At 28.2% G+C, this 21,814-nt stretch overlaps 1 protein-coding gene across 1 annotated transcript in view; it reads left to right on the top strand.

Moving 5' to 3' along the window:
- Positions 1 to 11,686, top strand: part of LOC107457216 (uncharacterized) — a 106,454-nt gene extending 94,768 nt beyond the window's left edge. The window contains exon 4 of the mRNA XM_043047809.3: positions 11,202 to 11,686. Within this exon, the coding sequence (XP_042903743.1) occupies positions 11,202 to 11,392 (191 nt within the window). The 3' untranslated portion in view covers positions 11,393 to 11,686. The remainder of the gene's footprint in view (positions 1 to 11,201) is intronic.
- Positions 11,687 to 21,814: the final 10,128 nt, after the last annotated feature.

The following is a 21,814-nucleotide window of genomic DNA, read 5'->3' on the forward strand; positions in this document are numbered from 1 at the left end:
GAAAATGAAAAGTATACAAAGTATTAAAAGTTCATATAAAACTCAAAATTAAACTTTATATATTATCTGACTTTTTAAAATTATTTTTAAATTTTTTTTCTCGAGAACTATTTTAACTATTTTGCTCAAATTTTGTATTTTGTCATTTAAATTTACATTGTTTAAGATGAAATAAAGATATGCATGCCTTACAATTTAAAATTGCTAAGACGATTATTAAATTAAATAATAAAAATACTAAATAATTGTTCAAACTATTTTTCGCATAAAATTTATTTTTGGAGAAACCAACTTTATAATTAAGTACAAAAATTTCTGATTAACTTATTCCCTAAGACACGGTAAAATAAGAAAAAAAGGAAATTGTTAAATAGGGGTCCTAACTTTAGACTTTCGGCTAGGCCAGAGGTCGCCAAAGTGGTCCATATAGACCCCCAGGGGTCTATTTAACGAAAGCGGGGGTCGATCTGAGACAGGGGGGCGAATGGGGGTCGATCCGAATCGGAAGGGTCGATTGTGGGTTTAAAAAAAAAACAGTTCTTAAAACGCAAATCACACATACCCAATTAGGTATGCAAAATTTGTGATTTTTTTTTTATAATTGACTCAATATCAGTTTCTTTATAAAACATAAATTAATAAACGTATATTTATTGGGGTGAAACAAGTATTTACGTTCCACCGCGCAGTGGCACGAACTCAGCGCAGTTTATAAGTCATATGCATATGTGCGCTTGTCCAAATGTCACGTGTGACGAGCATTGACGTTATAAATGCAAATATCATGCGCAGTTTCAGCTATCTTTGCAAACTGTGTTGAGTATTTGCAGTGTCATTATTAAAACTTTTATAGTTTTGGATAATTAGTTATTGTTTCGATAAAACCATTCGTTTGGTTTAGATATCAATTTTAAATATCAATGCACAAAAAAGAAGGTAAGCTTTAATAATATGGATTAGTACAGCCCGCGACAAAACTATAGCACACTTTGTATTTTTTTACAAAATTACAAAATTGACCAATTTTTGTAAATTTCAATATTAATATATTTTTCATAAAACTATTGTTACACAATGTACTGTTACTTTAATAAATGTTTAAAATCATAAAATAAATGTACAAACACAGTATCTAATAGAGTTTTATTTTAATTAACAGAAAATTACGTTTGTAGGGGTCGATGGAGATTTCGAAAAATTATGCAGGGATCGATGATCAAAAAAGTTTGACAACCCCTGGCTAGGCTAATGAAACCCTATTTTCGAGATTACGGAATTTAGAGAAAGTACGTCTCTGCGTTTAGTTATTTAACTTAATTTATAGTTAGCACACGCAAATTATTATAATTGAGGGGAACCCCTTGAATCATTTTTAGATTACCATTTTTGATCCTTGAAAATACAATCATTAAAACAACAGTTATTCAACGGGTACTTATTCTTTTAGTTCACTGCACATACAGAACGCAATTTATTGAAAAGATTAACATAAAACATTTTGATGATTTAGCATTGAAGTTAGTAATGTTCGTGGCAAATGTAAATTGTATTTGCCACCCCCCTTCCACACCTATCACTTAAAAGACCCACCTTTGAATGTTCTAAATCGAACATTCTCACCTAAGCAGTTGCAAAGGGCATCCGTAACGAGACGATAATTTTTCGGGGACTAGAAATTTAATTTACCTCGTTCACCCCAAGTAATCGGAGTTGAGGTGGAATTCCGCTTGCATCGATCAGTTACCAGGAGTAGGATTCCTCAAATACTACCCTCGAACCCCTACCAACTGACTCACTTGCTTGTTGTAGTCCCGTTACATTCCTTCCTGGGTCCGAGATAGAAGATCATCTGGCCTTTTTGGTCTTTTATGGGACTGTCGCCTTCGAATTTAATATTTGTGATAATAAATCACGATTGGAAGGCGAGAGTTTAATTTACTCTCTTTTGCACGTGGGGCCATTAATGATCAGAAATCTGTATGCGAGAAAACCAGTGCGCGCAGACGATATTGGAGTATATTTTCAAAAGAAGGATTTTTATTTCTGGCATTGGATAAACAGTGGTCGTTCCGCCTCGAGATTATTCGAATTTTCGGATGGAAGAAATGGAATGCTTTGAGAGTTCGAATGAAAAATGATCTTGATTGATATTAAATTTCGTACTATTAGAAATAAATATTCTTCGCGTTTAAAGGTTATCTCATATATGATCAGCATTTTATTATTTATGATATTTAAACATTTTATTAAACAGCCACCAAACACACGTGATCTCGGTGATTGCTCATTGCTTATATAGCTATAAATTTGTATTGTAATGATTTGATTAAAAAATGAAAATAATATTTTTTATAACTCTTGCTTGTAGATAGGACACTGGTATCCCTTAAATATATTTTTTTCAATCATTCTAATTGAAATAAATAAACATGGTTTTGTATTTATCAGGTAATTATTAAAAACAGTCTAATAGTTTCTAAAAATCTGTTAGATTATCGGAATTATATTTGCACTAAAATGTAAAATCCAACATAAGTAGTTTGGAATATCTTTCACTCACATTTATAAAATTATCAATAATTAGTTTCGTAAATTATAGAAATTTAAATGATGAATAACTGTTTCTCTCAGTTCTAAATAACTACAAATAAGTGCAAATTTGAAAAATTATTGTTTGGAAGTGAGCCGCATTTGGAAGATTTTTCATTTAACGCATGAAAAGAAACCGGTGCTTCATGCTGCATTTAATAAACAAAAATTATTGAAATGCTAAATATAATATTTTTCACGTATTCTAATCTAAATTAATATAAAATAAAGAAAAGAGTGCTAAAAATAAGTTTAATAAAAATCCTGTGCCAAAGGGTTAAGCTAGTTTGGTGAATTTATAATCCTTTGATGCAAATGGAACAACGGTGTCCCTTAAATATACTTTTTTGACTCCCTAATTACAAGTAAAAATATATTCCGGTATTTTAACGACAAAATATAGTATAATAATTACTAAAAAATATATTAGATTATCGGAATTATATTTTATTAAAATATAAAATCCAAAAAAAGCGGTTTAAAATATTTTTTTCCATTTATATTCAAAAACTTGTAAATAATTGGTTTCACAAATTAAATAAATTTCAATGATGAATTATTGTTTCTCTTAAATATAAATAACTGCAAATTTGAACAATTATTGTTTGGGAATGAGCCGTGTTTGGAATATTTTAACTATAACACAGAAAAACACACTCTTGATCCTAGCTGTATTTAATAACTATAAGCTACTAAAATGATAAATGTATTTTTTTCACTTATTTTAACCTAAATAAATACAAAATAGTTAGAAAAAGAAAAAAATATGTTTAATGAAAATTCTGAGTCAGAGACATAACTAAAATCGAATTAATCTATGATTGCTGTGTGTGAATATTTGGTTGAAGAAGAAAAAATGTTCGAGATAATGTAAATTATGTTGAAAAAAATAATAAAATTAATATTTTAAAAACTAACATGATGTGGATCATACATAAGAATGTTACTTTTTAAAAGTATGAACAAAAATACTAGTACTTTAAGCAAAAGTAACTAGACAAAAACAAAGTGTTTTGATTTTAAAAAAATAACGAGTAAAAAAAATAAGTACAAAGCAAAAAAAGGGATGATTTCAAAGTATACTGAGGAAATCAAAAATTAAAATTAACCTTAATTTTCGTTTCAAAATGTAAGATTTTTTTTTTAAATTCAAAATGCATTAAATTTAAACTTATAAAACTTTTAAAAGCTGGAAAATGTTACAAAATTTATTGAAATAGTGAAAGCTGAAAATATCTAAACACTTACCAGGGAAGCAAAATTCAATGTTTGCCTATGAAAAGGAGTTTCACATTATGATAATTATAAAACTGTCAAATTTTTGAAGATTAGGTTTTTTCGTTCGGAATTCGTAGTAATTTGTAGTGACTTTTGCAAAGAAATTATTGAGTGTTCAAACCGGCCTCCCTCTCTTTTTTGAGGAAATTACAATGCTTAAAGGTGTTTGGAAAAATAAGTTAGCTACAATTTGTAATGCATTCAATTTATAAATTAATATATATATTAATAAATTAATATAAATATATATATATATATATATATATATATATATATATATATATATATATATATATATATATATATATATATATATATATATATATATATATATATATATATATATATATATATATATATATATATATATATATATATATATATATATATATATATATATATATATATATATATATATATATATATATATTAGTTTCCAACAATAAAAAAAATTTAGATACTTTTTATATGTTTTATGATATTTTCATTTAAAATATAGCAATATGTAGTTAGAGAATTCAAAATTTGCGTTTAAAAAAGTGTTAAATACTAATAATTATTATTAATTATAATAATTCTGGAAAATGCACTTTTCTTTTGTCAAGAGAACACCGCAAGGGCGAAAGTACGTCTTAGCTCAGAATCCCCGTGGATAGATGGCAGCACCTCTTCCTCAATTTAGATATGAATCTGATGTGGAGGGAAACTTTCTCCTGATTCCTGTACCCATGGTGGTGCTGCTCAGCGACCGAGCACAGGACTTTCGATTTCACAGATTTTTACGAGCTCGCATATCGCATGTACTAGGTGGGGGATCTTAGCGGAGTCGAGGATCGAACCCTGGCTCCTCCAGATTGGGGTCCGATTCTGTAACCACTGGGCTACAAGGGCTCCACGCAACTTTTAATATGCTATTATCTTGAATTTAATACATCTCCATAACCTATTGACTTGAGTGAACGGTATTGTTCGATTTATATTATATAAAAGGCAAATCTCTCACTCACCCTTTGATTTATACACAGGGCTAAATGATAATGATTTTGTTGTTGTTGCATTTTTTGAATATTTTGGTCGTTTTTCACATCCTATATCTTGTCTCAAATTAATATTTGTTAGACAATCCGAGAGATCATTGGTGCTTAGGGCTCTAATATTTTAAGATCTTGGCATTGTGTACAAGCTGACTCTGATTTCTTAATAAACTGCTAGCTATTGATTGGAATTCTGGTCAGCTTCATGCCGCCGCCGGGATTCAAACTCCAGTCCTTTGTTATGACCGCTGAGTGCCTTAACTACTAAACCATCGCTATCTTAATTAGTACTTAAGTAAAAAAATAAATTAAAAAAAAAATAAATAAGCAGAAACTAAACCATTTGAAAATGATGCAAAAAAGCATGACGAAATTTCATTAGTTATTTTTATCTCTCATTCTCTCTAGTTAATCATGATTGTATTTCGTCAGAATTTGATAGTGATTTTAATCTCTCACTTAAATAATTGCTTGTAACTTCCATAATAATACTTTCATACTTAATTTTTTATACAAAATTTACTTCATTTTTTTTAAACAAATATTCAGAAAAATGGTGGTTACGTATTTTTTAGCTTTTCAGGAAAATGACCTCTAATATGCAAACTGATCGAAAATAAAAATCAATTTTATGATTGGCTCTTAGAGCTGTTTTTTTTTCTTTTCATTTTTGAATCTTTCTTCCTAGTGTAGAAAAGAAATGTTTTTCTCAAAGCGATTAAAATATGAGAAACGGGATAAATAATCTGTGGATTGAAAAGGAACTAACTGGATCGGGATCGGGAGCAATCGGAGAGCGGGACAGAAGGACAAATGGTCCGGTTGACTGGATGCTGCGGACAAGTAATTAGGTTTCCTCTTCTTTGGGGCCATCTGCTTTGAATCAAGCTAAATGAGGAGGAGTGGTGGAGGCATTAATGGAGGGCACGCGCCCCTCTTTTGGGAAAAGGGGCATGTGGAAAAGAGCAAGGAATGCTGGGTAAAAGATGAAAGGGGGGGAGGTATTCTCGCTAATCTTGTAACCACGGTCAGGATAATGCGGATCAGATTTTACAGTTCCTGCTCCTGGTTTCCGGAACCAGGATATCGCCACTTTTGACTGCTCACTTTTTTATTGGGGGAAAAGAGGGGGGTGAAATTTTTTTGAGGGGTTTCGGGAGTTTAGTTGGGTGGCAAAGCATGGAAATTGCAGTGGGAAATGGGACTGGTTTATTTATGGGGGGGGGGAGAAAAATACGTCTTGTGATAGATTCGAAGTAACTTATTTTTTTATTCGTTGGAGATGCTACAGGGAATGAATGGGTTGGAATTCATGAAGATAAACAGGATTATGTGTTTTTTATTGTTTGAACAGGAATTTGTGGAATGTGTTTTTGATTCGTACACTGCCTGGGGATAAATGTAATTTTCATCTCTTTATAAAATTATAGACCATTTGATAGGCTTGAAGGAATAAAGAGGTTTATAAATTTTTGTTTGCTGTTGTAGGATATAAATCATTTAAGCGTAACTCATATTAGATTTCACTTACGATATGAAAAGTTGAAATCCATTCTTGTGGGCGGGAATTTAGTTTCTCTTTAGAAAACCGGAGTTTGATTTAGACCGTTTCCGCCTGCCTTTTAGAGTGCATTTTTCTTGAACATATTTGATTTTAGAACTGGAAGTGGAATGTTTGGATTCCACATATTTTGATTTCAAATCATAGGAAATAGTTCAATTCCACTGCAATATTGGGAATTTATTGGAAATATTTACATCCCACTCTAAATAAAATTTTTAGATTCCATGATTAAGGAAGTATTTTGATCTATATTAATAGGAAGTAGTTGGATGAAATGTATGAATCCACTATGCAGGAAATATTTACATCCCACTCTAAATAAAATTTTTAGATTCCATGATTAAGGAAGTATTTTGATCTATATTAATAGGAAATAGCTAGATGAAATGTATGAATCCACTTCATTGGAAATATTTAGACTTCATTTTATCGTAAATATTTACATCCCACTCTAAATAAAATTTTTTGATTCCATGATTAAGGAAGTATTTTGATCCATACTAATAGGAAATAGCTAGATGAAATGTATGAATCCACTTCATTGGAAATATTTAGACTTCATTTTATCGTAAATATTTACATCCCACTCTAAATAAAATTTTTTGATTCCATGATTAAGGAAGTATTTTGATCTATATTAATAGGAAATAGCTAGATGAAATGTGTGAATCCACTACATTGGAAATATGGATGAAATGTATGAATCCACTATGCAGGAAATATTTAGACTTCATTTTATCGTAAATATTTACATCCCACTCTAAATAAAAATTTTTGATTCCATGATTAAGGAAGTATTTTGATCCATACTAATAGGAAATAGCTAGATGAAATGTATGAATCCACTTCATTGGAAATATTTAGACTTCATTTTATCGTAAATATTTACATCCCACTCTAAATAAAATTTTTTGATTCCATGATTAAGGAAGTATTTTGATCTATATTAATAGGAAATAGCTAGATGAAATGTGTGAATCCACTACATTGGAAATATTTAGATTTCATTTCATCGTAAATATTTACATCCCACTCTAAATGAAATTTTTAGATTCCATGATTAAGGAAGTATCTTAATCTATATTAATAGGAAATAGCTGGTGGAAATGTATGAATCCACTATGTAAGAAATATGTAGATATCAATTTGTAGGGAAGATTTACATCCTACTTTAAATAAATTTTTTAGATTTTAAGATTAAGGGAGAATTTTATCCATATTAATAGAAAATAGCTGGATAATATGTATGAATCTACTACATAGAAAATATTTAGATGTCGATTTATAGGAAATATTTATAGCTCAATCTAAATAAATTTTTTTGTATTCTACGATTAAAGAAAGTATTTTGATTTATATTAATGGGAAATAGCTGGATAAAATCTATGAATCCACTGAGATCTACGATTAAGGAAATATTTAAATTTTTTATCAATAAGAAATAGCTGGATGAAATGTATGTATCCACAATATAAGAAATATGCTGATATAAATTTGCAGAAAATATATTTACATTCTACGTTAAATGAATTTTTTAGATTTTACGATTAAGAAAGGATTTTATCCATATTAATATGAAATAGCTGGATGAAATGTATGCATCTTCTATATGGGAAATATTTAGATGTAATAAGAAATATTTATAGCTCAATCTATGATTGTTTGGATTCTATGATTAAGGAAATATTTCGATCTATATTAATAAAACATAGCTGGATGAAATGTATGAATCCATTAAGCAGAATATTTAGATTTCATGTTATCGGAAATACTTACATCTCACTCTAAAGGAAATTTTTGAATTCCACAATTAAGGAAGTATTTCGATTTTTTATTCCACTACATAAATATAGAAATAGCTGGATGAAATATATGAATCCACTATATAAGAAATATGTAGATTTCAATTTGTGGAAAATATTTACATACAACTTTAAATAATTGTTTAAGATTTTAAGATTAAAGAAAAATTTTATCCATACTAATAGACTGTATGAAATGTTTGAATCTACTACATAGGAAATATTTAAATGTAGATTATAGGAAATATTTATAGATCAATCTAAATAAATTTTTTGGATTCTGCGATTGAGGAAGTATTTTGATATACATTAATAGAAAACAGCTGGATGAAATGTATGAATCAACTATATAGGAAATATTCAGATTTAAATTTATAGGAAAAATTTACGACATCCCTTTCTAAATAAATGTTTTGGATGCCACGTTAAAGTATGTATTTCAATCTCTATTAATAAAAAATAGCTTGATGAAATGTATGAATATATTAGGTAGGATATATTTAGATTTGCATTTATAGAAAATATTTGGATTTCTCTTCAAATAGTATAACTATATCCACTTTATAAACTAATTATATAAACGGTATCTCATAAATCGTTTAATCGTATAATATAATATTTTAATATTATTGGTTTTAAAAAAATATATAAATTTTGTACAATTTAATGGTAAATATATAACAAAAACAATGTCTTTTCTTAAAAAATAATACCCCAAAATTAAATAAAACTTAAGAAAATTATTATTTTAAAAGAAAAACCAAGTGCCTAAAACAAAATTTTCTTTAGTTTCAATCAGGTTTCACATTTTAAATTTATTTATTTGTTTATAAGCCTATGTAGTCTATAGTTAAAGGATGGCAGTCATCATTAAATAGCAATTGCAATTTAATATTGTTTATGAATAGTGTATCACACTGATAATTTTCATAATAACGAATACTTGATATAGCGAGTGAATAAAGGGAGAAAGAAGGTATAAATAATTGAATCTGTGTATTAGCAAATCAGTTTATAAGTTTGCTAATAAATACAGGCTTCTAAATCTATAATTTGATAAACAGTGATTAGAGAATCTTGAAATTTAAAACTCCACTTACCCAGAGTAAGACCAATAACAGAGGTTAGATAATTATCAAAACCATTTTAATTTTTGATGGTTTATCTAATGAAAATGATTTATTAAGGTACGGATATTTAAATTCTGGAGTGACCGTGAACAGGCTAAAATAAAATTCTCAATATATATATATATATATATATATATATATATATATATATATATATATATATATATATATATATATATATATATATATATATATATATATATATATATATAATAAATAAATACAAGAAAACACTAAGAAAGTTAAGAAAAACAATAAGTAACATTTATTGCGCTTAAGCTGCAAGTAAACAGCACTCATTAGATAAGTTCAAAATGAAGAATAAAACAAAGAAAAATTATAGACATATGAAAAAAAGGGGGTGGGAAATAATAAGTAAAAAAACAACAAACAAAGTTTTATTTAAAAAAAAAAAAAGAAAAAAAAAAAGAAAAGTGAAATGATAATTAAAAAACCGGAAAAAAAGCCGGAAAAAAAAGATATAATCTTTTCTTCAGCCCACACGATTATATCCGCAAAACAGAGTGCTTTCTGATATTGTATCAATAAAGCCAAAGCAAAATATATTAATACAATAGTGTGAGGAGCACTCAAAAAAAATTTTTTTTTTTTTTTTTTATAAAATAACTACATAAAAATAGATCATAAAAAGTAAATATAACATGTAAAAACAGATAATAAAATAAAATAAAAAGAAAAAATAAAATAAAAATAAAAAACATTAAAAAGGGGGGACTATAAAGCGAGTAGCAAAATCATAACAACTTACATGGACAGTTATTTTTCAAGAATGATTTAAAAATGTTTTCGCAGAAAGATTGCCAGATTACAAAATATGAAAACAAAAGCGCAAATTGAGTGTAACAAAAGGGTTCTAAAGTGTCGTTCTTACTGCACTGCTGAAGTGATTTGTTATTCTGAGTTTTGATTTGTTAGTTACCAAGGATGGGCCCGAAATGGATGTGCACAAGGTAATATTATACTGGATAATTTTAAAAATTGATCATAAATAGTTTTAGAAGATAGATGTTTATTTAAGAAAAAATATAAAATAGAAAAGAGAAACATAAATTGCCTGCTTTGCAAATAATTTTAGCCGCGGATTTGCACGATATGGATTAGTACATAGAAAAATTATTTAAATTATCAAAGAAAAAATTTTAATAGATAATTTTTAACACGGATTTGCCCGAAATGGATTTGCACATGGAAAAATTAACAAAGAAAAAAATTTTTAGCAGATAATTTTAACCACGGATTTGCCCGAAATGGATTTGCACATGGAATTGTATAAATTAATAAAGAAATTTTTAGCGAACAATTTATCCACGGATTTGCCCAAACACTAAGAAAGTTAAGAAAAACAATAAGTAACATTTATTGCGCTTAAGCTGCATATATATATATATATATATATATATATATATATATATATATATATATATATATATATATATTGAACTTCTTTTATTGCTGGAGAAAGCTTAGAGCAGCGTCGATTCACCTCTTCTTTAATTCTTCAGGCAATTGAACAAGTTTCATTATTTTTAATCCAACCTTCCACAATAGTGATAGTCAGATTTCGCTCAGGTTTTAAATTTATATTCGCTTAAAAATTAGTTTGTGACCCCTAACATGCATTGCTTTTTTAGCACTATTTTTGACGTGGAATTTTAAACATTAAGGGTGGTGACTGGGGAACATCCTGTATGAATCCTTTCTCTTTTAATGTCTCATATTTGATTGAGTTTCCAACTAATTGTTCTTTTATTATTAATAATTGTTTCTTTTTATTATTATTTAGGTGAAAAACCTCATAAATGTGCCGTATGCGGTAAGGCTTTCAGCCAGTCCTCTAATCTCATAACCCATAGCAGGAAGCACACGGGATTCAAACCTTTTGCCTGTGACATATGTGGAAGGGCATTCCAGAGGAAAGTCGATCTCCGGAGGCACAAGGAGACCCAACATTCAGAGATTCATCACATACCTTGAACTCATCTTGTGATTGGTTACTGAAGAAAAATAGAAAAGTATACAAAACTATGGACCAAGTTTGATATGAAATCATTTTTTATGAAAAGTCGATGAAAATTAATGGGGTATTAGAAAAACAATTTATCAAGAACCACTTTTTATTCAAAATAATGACCTAATTTGGCACTTAAACGCTTGAAATAAATAAGACAGCTAAAGTAAATGGCACGCAGCAGCAACATATAAAATTTATGAGCATAGCTTTTTTTTCCTCACGTTTTTATTCACCCAGTATCCCAGGAAAAAAAATAATTCAAACCGGAAGTCTTACAGTCCTTCTATGACGAAATAGCAGCTCAGAGTGTCAATCTATGCATTCGTATCATCAAGAGGAAGTTATAAGCTCCTCTTAGTGTGCTGCCATCTGCTGATAATAGAGAGAACCTCGGTCATGAAATAAAAGGTGAATAGGTTATTTCTTATTTTTCATTTGTTATTGCCCACATATTCTTCTGAATACAGTCAACATAAAACATTAGCAGTATAACCTAATTTATTACTTTAGAGCAAAAGGTATCTTGGTCTAAATTGATTTTGTACAAAAACAGTCTAATTATTTTCATTTACTTGTGTGTGATATTTTCGAGTTTTCTTTTTCATGTGCAATTTAAATTTCATGCTCGGAAATAACAGAGAAGAAAGCTGCTTAACGAAGCTATCTTATTCATTTCATGAATAATTTTGGAATGCAGTCAAATTATTCTGCATTCCTTAAGGGAAAAAAAAGTGTAGCAGGAAGAGGAACAAAATATGTTTTAATTTATAAAAACTGCAAATTATTAGTATATATTGTTATTTTATTTGAAAATTTTACTAAATTATTGTTATGAACTAATTTTACGCATAAAATGTATTGCTATTCTCAACAAAGAACGTTTTTTTAAAACGAAATAATGCCCAATGTAAAAAATTAATCAATGATTTAGAAGCCCTGAAGAAGAAATAAATGTAAGGTTTGCTGCCTTCTCCTTAACTGGTATATTTTCTCATCGAACTTCAAAATTAATGACAAGTCTTGTTATCATAAGCATCTTGTTATATATATATCAGACTAAGTCGATGACAGCAAAAAAGAAAAAAATTATAATTTGTTTTTCAAACGCATGTCACACCAGTTTAAACTAAAGTATTTGAGCTCAGGCTTATTAATTTTGTCTTCAGACCATATCGCAGTTGCAAATTCTGGTTATTTTGAAAATATTGTTTTAAAATTTTTTCAGTACGCAGCTCCATCTGTGGACAAACTTTGAAACTAGTTTCGAATGTCTTGTTCCCTAAGCAGAATACGGTAAACAGCTCATTTGTTTAACTTTTAATGATTTTTCTAATCTTCAATAACATTTTAAGCAATCGAAACTTCATTCAAAGAATTTAAGTAAAATAATCGATCTGAATTCTCTAAAAAGTTGGTTTTACTATTTTTAGATAATTCGACTGTATGCAACAAGAATATTTTTCTAAAATTAATTCATATAAATAACAGTGATATTAAGGGGCTCGTAAGCAAAACCACCAGCACGGCAGTGGGCTCTGCAGATTTTCTCATCATATGCAGATTAGTTTTAATGGATAAAAATTTCGAGCAGAAAAACCAAAAAAAGGTGAAAATTAAAGATAAAACGAAATAATAAAAATATTTTTCCATCATTATTTATAAAAGAAAGGAATAGTGTAGCTTTATTTAAAATTTTATACCGGAAGAAGACAATGTTTATTTATCTGGTTATTATTTTATCAGTCTTCAAAGTACCAGTGATGGTATGGTAATGAATTTTTTGAAGTAACTTTAAAAAAGCACAAATTCAATTATCTAAACCACGATTCTGTTATCCCTGCAATTTAAAAAATTTTTATATTATCACCTGCAACTTAAAACTTTCTTCCTAATTTCGCTATTGAACCAAATATAATGATCTTTTTTTACGCAATGGCAAAATGGGTCTCGTTTCGGGTTTGATGGCGTGCGCACTTTATTTGGACATCATCGCACTTTTCAACTGTGTTCAAGAGTAATAGTAAACAGAGCGCATGAGTCGTCATGGCATGCGTTGCTATGGCGACAGTTGCAGTTTGATAATTTTTTTAGAATTATTTTTTTCTTTTTCTTTTCCTTAGTAGTCATTCTTAATATATTTACACAATATTAATTTAAAGTATTTTTATATTCTCCTTTTATTAACTTATAATTACTGTCTTGACTGTTATTTAAATATATACTGAAGATGGAAAAGTATTTTGTGACATCTTGAAACACGCATATAGCCCAGGATTTGAAAACAAATCCGACGACTAACAACAATTGAGACAGTTTTTGCAACCCATGATTTGAAATGCTATGGTGTTTATTGGAGTCTAACCAAAAAAATAGTACTTGACTAATGGCTAACCAGTGATTGAAATAAAGTGACCACAACTTTTTTTTAAATTTTTATTTTCTCCATTTTGGGTAAAGCTAAACTGTGATTGTATTGTAATTCAAATAATATTTAAACAACAGAAATATTTTGTGCATAACTTGATTAAATTTAATATTTGCAAATTGTGATAAATATATATTAAATTAAACTTAATTTTTACAATAATAATCTTTGCCTGCCCAGAAAATTTGAATGTTTGAAGATAGTTCAGAATATTGACTTTGCAAATTGCTCTACCGGGTACATAGGATACATAGATGAAGCAAGTCTACGTCAAATCAGTCCATATTTTAAAAGATTTTTTCCAATATCAGGTTTAAATATTAAAAAAAACAATACATGTAATAACTCATAAAATATACAAATTCATAAATTTATTGTTGAAAAGCAATGTGAATAGGTTGCTGGATTAAAAACTTCAATAATATTCAAATCAGAAATAACAGTCACCACATTTCAAGCGCTCAAAAACTGGCTCCCATTTTCAGAACTACACGTTGATAAAAAAGTTAAAAGTGATTTGAAATATAATAGTTTCCAACAAAAAATGGAAAGATTATGGTGAGAAACAAAATTAGAAAAACCGCAGTAGCCGAGAGAGAGAAAAAAGGTTGATTAATATTTTGGGAAATTATTTTGCATCACGAATATTTTTAAATTTAAGAAAACTATACAACGTTTTTTTTTGTTTTTTTTTTTTTTAAATCTCCGTTTAGTTTTTTTCAATGTTTATTTCTTCAAATATTTATAGAATATTGCAAAATTAGATCAATTATCTATTTTTCAAAAATTGGTTCATTTAAATACTATTTGAATAGTATTTCAAATAATTTTCAGTAGGGTATCAGATGTAAATATGACTGTAAAATACACTGTAAATTTTATAGTACTGCCGGTGAATGTCACTTAATTAATTTTGAAATGCAAGGTGTTCCATATTGACCACCCTTTATGTGTATTTTAAGAATTATTGTCCAAAATGTAGTCAACAACGTATGCATATTAGTGGTCTCATTTAGGAGAGGAAGATACAAGTGCACCATCAAAATCTAAAGAATCTCTTTTGAGCAAGATGGGATATTTTATTTTATAACTACAGAAGTGCTTAGATCTAACAATTTCCCATACATATCAATGAAGTTTAAAGCTTTTCGAGTTTTGAGGGACCGACAATTTGAAAAAAATTCGTTTCAAACTGCGCAAGATATGAGTAATTAAAGTAGTTCTTTAATACTGCGCATGCGCTGGAAAAAAATTTTAAAAAAATTCTCAATTTCGTAGGGTATCGAATTTGGCAACTAATGAAAAAAGACCATTTGAATATCTTAAAAATTTAAAAAGTTTCCAGCAATTTTCAAAGCAGTTTTCGCACTTTTTAAAGGAAAATTCTAAATGATAAGGGGTTTTCTACAAATTGTATTTTGCAATATTATTTTTTAAAATTTTTAATAGACAAATAGATTATAGACATTTAATAAACAAATAATCAAAAGTAAAAATGTTTTAATTGCTCATCTCACACAATTTAAAGCGAATTTTTCTCAAATTTTAAAGAAAAAACTTAATGATTTGCTCTGAAAATGTTGTTTAATTTAATTGAATATTTTTAAAGTTATAGCAAAACAACAAAAGACAAAAAAATGGCTTTTTTATGAAAATGTCCATTAATATTTAAGCTAAGCTTATAAAATTTTGTGTAATTACAGCTTATAGTAACCAAAATAACAGTTACAAGTTACAAATCTATCGTTACATTTTTTAGCATAGGGTGTTCAAAAACAGTATTTTCCATTTGTAACTTTTTGTTGGTCCTTCAAACCTCTAAAAGCTTTAAACTTCAGTGATATGTATGAGAAATCGCATGATCTAAACACTTCTGAAGACAAATAATAATTCGTTAAGTATTTCTGGAGAAATAGGAAAATATGAATTAGAATATGAATATATCTCCATTATCTTGTCCAGGCCCTGCACTTGCGCATAAATCTTGGCGGTATTATTCACAAGATTTCCAAAAATATACATTCAGGGCGGTGAAGGAACACCCAGTATGCTACAAGTTCCTAAATAATGAACATGCCATATACCGAAAGTTTATACTTGTCGGCAATAAATAAATCGATAGTTTTTTTCTTCGATAAACTAAACATTACAATTTCTTTTTAATCATAAAGTTTAATTAAGATGTTTTATACGTTTGAATCATTTGTTATATCTTTGAATTATTTGTTATATCTTTTGCAGTTCTAATGAACAAATTTAAGTTATAATGAACTGTCAATAGAGGAACTGAAAATGAAAAAAGAGAAAAGTACAAATTAAATAATCTTTTTTTCATCCTGTATTGGTTAAAGAAAAGTATAGAGAGAATAACTATAATTTAATTCATTAAATTGTAATAATATTTTTTTTTCCAAATAATATTTAATTCTGGTCAAAGTTCAAGATGTGCAATAAAATTTCTTTATTCAGATGGATTGATATTCAGATATTCAAATACTTTATACTTATTGGTATCATTTTATTAGATAAGTTTGTCCTTATATCAAAAAGAAAAGAAATTTTTTTTTCCTATTACAATTTAAAGTTTGAATGATCTATTTTTTGAAAATGCACAGAAAACTTCAAATGATTTGGTGCGTTAATCTGACATTACACTTTGAATTTTTGTGAAATTTACTGTGACGCAATACATAACTTAAAAATTGTTTCTACTTACACCAGAAGTATTCTTTTATAAAGGATTTTTTCTTCAAAAATATCGATTTAAAATGTTTTTATGATTCGACTTTCAGGTAATAAGGTTTAACATAAGACTGTTTTTCGAAAGCCCCGACTTCAAATCAAATTAATGGTTTTTTGCTTATCATATGCTATTTACGTAACTGGTGACTGTTTTTAACTGTTACTCACGACCGTTTGGTCAAATTTAGTTTATATTTAGCCAGCTCCCTCCATGCTTATTCTAAAAATGGCGCAAAACGTCAATAGGGAGAAAAGCCACAGTTTTGAGAGTATGCAAAGCATTTATGGTCTAATATTTAAATATTTAGAAACTTCCTCCAATGATTCATTATCTATGCTCATTAAAATTTAAAAAAAAAAATAATAAGAATAAGGCATTGATTTTGATAATTTTCATCTAGGTGGAAAAATATCGCCAAATTGGCGAATTTTAAAAAAGTCTAATAATTTTTTAAATATTTTAGTTCTTTGTTCGTTCTAAAGCTCAGATAATTCTTTACAGCAAGATAATACGTAACTCAAAATTATAGTTTTGCTTCAAGTGTAAGGCACTCACTTAAATTTCCTTGGCGCAAAAAAGAACCTTCTTAAAGGAATGACATTAGAGAATTTTATATAAAATCAATTCGATGTTAAGCCGTACAGAATTGTAGTAACCTTTATACTGTTAGGTTAAATATTTTGGTTCAAGTTGAATTCAACTTGAGTAATTTAATTTTGAAAAGGATTGATTTTGCATAATATTAAGGCTCAACTATATTATCAAGGCTAACATTTGCTAAATAATCTTTTTGAAATAAGGTCAAACTTTTACCATGACATTATTATTTATTCATGTGAGTCATTTAAAATATTGTACCTGCTTTATCATTCTCTTTTTTGTTTACTTATAGCATTTTTAAGGTACCCGGATGGGTTTGACACAACTTTTTTTGAAAGCAATTTTAACTAAAATTATTTTATTTTCATTTTTGATAAGCAGTTATCCTAAAACTAATAATATGAAGTAAATTTTAAAAATTTATAAAATATGTTTTCAAAGTAAAGATGAATTTGAGCATAAACACTAAAAAAATTTTATCCCGCGCTAACAGCTCTGTATCGAATAGTCATGCATAAGTATCAAAATGGTGTTTTTTTCTGGGTCAGTAATAAGATTAACTGTGTTTTGAACTAAAATCTTTAAAAAAAAATTAAAACATAGGTGGAAAAATAAATATTGTTTAATATGAAATTTTTTTAAGGAAATTCTGCTTAAAACATGAAAATTAATTATTATTTATTTTCAATTAAAAATTAATAATAATCTAAATAATTAGTATTCATAACAATAATTTATTAACTAACTAATAACAGTTAATGATAAATTAAATAATTATTAATAATTAATTAACTAATAGTTAATAATGAATTAAAAAATTATTAATAATAATAATTAATTAATTAACTGAAGTTCATTTAAATAGGAAAAAACTAATAAATTCGCAATTAAGATCACAAATTTTAACATAGCTAAGCATAGCTAATATAATACAAAATTTATAGTTTAAAAGAATTCTATAGCAAACATTTTTTTGATGTGTGTTAGCGTAAAGAGATTTTCTCAAAATCAACGTTGTTCTGAAAATACATTTAAGGTATATAATTTACAAAATATACTAAAGAAATTTATTTCACATAAAAAAGTTGATTAAAATAATAACATTCATTCTCAATTTAAAGTGATTTAGAAAGCTAATGAATATAAATTCAAATATAGATAATAAAATCAAAATTTTTTGCCGAAATCGCTGATTTTTTACCCTGTTGGATACCTTAATTATGTACCAAATGGTTGTGAATTATACGTTTGTCATTTTTTCGACATGAATGAAATTTATCATTTAAAAATTGTACTCGACGAAGTCCAGAATTTATATGATCTGAATTCTATAAAGTGTTACGCTTTGTTTTCTTAAATCTTATAAAAGCGGACAAGGACTGATTATGATTTGTACATATGTAAATATATTGACTTATCACTAAACATGAATGATCTATTATATATATTATGTGGTTTTTGAAAATAATAAATCTACGTTGTTTGAAAAGTTCTTTGAGTTGTCTTTTTCTTTTCTTTGTGTTCTCTTGATGACATGAATTGTCTTCAAATCCTGTTATTCTTACTTTTAAATACATAATTGAAGAGTTAAACAGGGCCGGGATTGCCTGGTTGACCCTGCGCTGGACTCACGTACGTTGGAACGGGCGTTCGAATCCAGCCGGCGGAAGACTCCCCGTGTTGTAAATGGTAACTGGTGCACGCTAAGTATGTCGGGGCACAAAGTCCTCCACGTTCTCATATCAAATTATACCTTTTGGGATAGTGAGGCGGAGATTGATTGTTCAGGTCAAAATGACGATCTGTGGATGAATGGATGCGTGAATGGGTCCATCGTGCAAACGGGTGTGACGTATGGGTGAGACAGAAGTCGAATTCACGGCCATAGATGGCGCCACTGGAAAACACGTACAATCGCTCTCCTTGCCTTTATGCCTTACGACAACAACAAGAATAGTTAAACGTAGTTCAATATTTATACATATGTTAATTTAAATTTTTTAATACTTTTATTAAAAACTCGAGGCTATTAAGCTTGAAAAAAAGAAATCCAAGAAATTATAGTAGATTTATTAATGTAATAACAACATGTATTAATTTTATAATATTAAATTACAAATTTTGCTTTAGTGTCTTTCTTATAACTCCAGAGCCGTTTGAGATAGCCTTCTAAAATTTAGACATTAGATGCAAGGGGTAATTTTACCCCTCCCTCCCAATTCTAAAAGTTATTTAAAAATTTCAGTTTGATAGCTCAGAAGATACATTTACAAAAATGGAATTTTCTCTTCGGTTTACACCAAGAGCCATTGATAGAAATGAAAATACAGACGATTTTAAAGATAGCGTTAGTGATGTTAATTTGCTTATAGCTCTCATAATTAATCAAAAAAGGAGTTTTCTGCACTTTCTTAGATGTTTAATCATTCCTAATTTGTTAAGTCAGATAAACTCATTGATCAATGTGTGTGTGATAGCATAGGTTTGACTACGTCACCAAAAAAGTATTAAGTCATTTGAAACTATGTGATTATTCTATTTTTGAATGGGATAAATGAAAGTGACGCAGCGCGGGTATCTAGATCCTGATTGGTTGTTGAAATGTGGCATTTGTTTACGTTTATAATCTTTCCATTCTATTTCGAGTAAGCCAAGCCCGTAAAGTATCAATTCTCTTGAATGACAGATTCTATATTCTTTTCACAAAAATTTCAATTCTTTCACTATATATTTCTTACTTAACACTAAGATAGACATGAAGCCATACGGAAGATAAACAATATGATTGGTACACAACATAAAAATGTATTACGATTACAATAAAATAATAAATCTAAGTTTAGTGAATGGCATAGATGAGAAAGAATTATATTTCAACAAATTTGATGTTCGATACAGCACTGTATTTTATTAAATTCACGTTAATTAACATTCTAACTTGTATGGAGAAACTTAGCTCAACTTTAACACGCAATTTTGCTTATAAACAATCAGCTAGCGCTGACGTCATAGATCACATGTGTGGGTAATAGTGATCTTCCTCCTCTTGAAGTGTAAGTACCCAATTATGCTTTTGAAACGTATTTCCACAAAACTAAATAATTTAAAATTAATGATATTTGAAATAAAAAAAAAAGTTATGTACTGAAAAGTGAAGTTAAGGAGAAATTATGCTAATTAATTTATGAGAAGTGTACTAAATTTCTTTAATTTTATTAATGCCAATTACGCTTAATTAATTTTGGAAATAGGTAATAACTGTAAAAAAAATAACTATGTACTAAAAAACAAAATTATCAGAGAAATAGTACTGATAGAAGAAAAGTAAAACATCGCTGTCCTGTTATTGAAGCCAATGTTGCTTAATTAAAGATAATTACCCAGATAATATCAAAATAATTAATTAATAATAATGATTTTGACAATAGCTACTAACTTAAATAAAAATATTAACTATGTACTAAATGAAAAATTAATGGGGTTTTGGTTCTAATTCGATTAGGAAATTGTTAAAAATTTGCCATGCTAATATTGACGCTAATGAGGCTTAATTAAAGATAGTAATTAGTACTAACTGACATAAAAAAATAAGCTCTGTAGTGAAAAACAAAATTAAAGGAGAAATGATACTAATTAGTTCAAGAGAAATATTAAAAATACCCGTACTATTTCTGACACCAATGGCTCTTAATTAATTTTTGCAATCGGCACTTTTGGTACTATGATAGTAAGTACAGTTTTTATCAATATACTAATGTAGATAAAATTATCATATGTGGTACCTATTAACTGCATCAATATTGTGCTATTTTATATCTACTTTGGAAAGAGTTTACTGCAGGCCTTCGAAAGAGATCATTTCCAGAGAAAATCGTTAAATTGTGGTAAATTTTGACGATTAAAAGTTGGCCTCGAGCAATATCAAAAGATACAGAATACAGTTAATCCTTATTTTGATGGAATGAACTACTAAGAACGTATTTCGCTAATTTAAAGCCACCAGCAGGGACAAAATATTAAATTAAATAAAAAAAATTGGAATTATTTTAGTTTTATTAATTGTGTTTTCATATGTTTTTCAATTTTGTGCGTGCAGTTGTTAAGCACAGATTTATTGATAGTTTAATTTCTTTTACCCGTACGATTAACGGGTATTCAGTGAGTTTAATTTTAAGATATCTGAATGTGTATCAAATTGGTTTGCTATTCGCGATTGCAACGCTAGAATACGCCCTCTAACGGGTAGTATATTTTCAGTCTTATGTATATTAAGTTTTCATTTTGTTCTATCAGAATCATTGACAGAGTAGGACGCCATTTTTTATCAGCAAATACGAAGCAAAATTTTCTAAGGAACAGTTTCCTTACCCTGCAAAATTTTCCTAGGGATTGCTTGAAAAAAAAATGACGCAGAACATTGCTAAATCTTTCTAAAGCAGAACACGCAACCCAACTTTTGAAGAGCAATTTCTCAATAATTACCTTTCTAATTGACCTTTCTAATATCAACAAACTTGCAACCGATAAATTCCAATTTCGTGATCGCATACTGTTTCAGATGTGTCTATTACGGTGAAATACTATTTTTTTTTCCTTCAATTCTCGATCGCAACGCTT

The sequence above is a fragment of the Parasteatoda tepidariorum genome, chromosome 9 (genome assembly GCF_982258835.1).
Source record: "Parasteatoda tepidariorum strain Cologne lab strain chromosome 9, Ptep-v5.0, whole genome shotgun sequence".
Classification (NCBI taxonomy): Eukaryota; Metazoa; Arthropoda; class Arachnida; order Araneae; family Theridiidae; genus Parasteatoda; species Parasteatoda tepidariorum.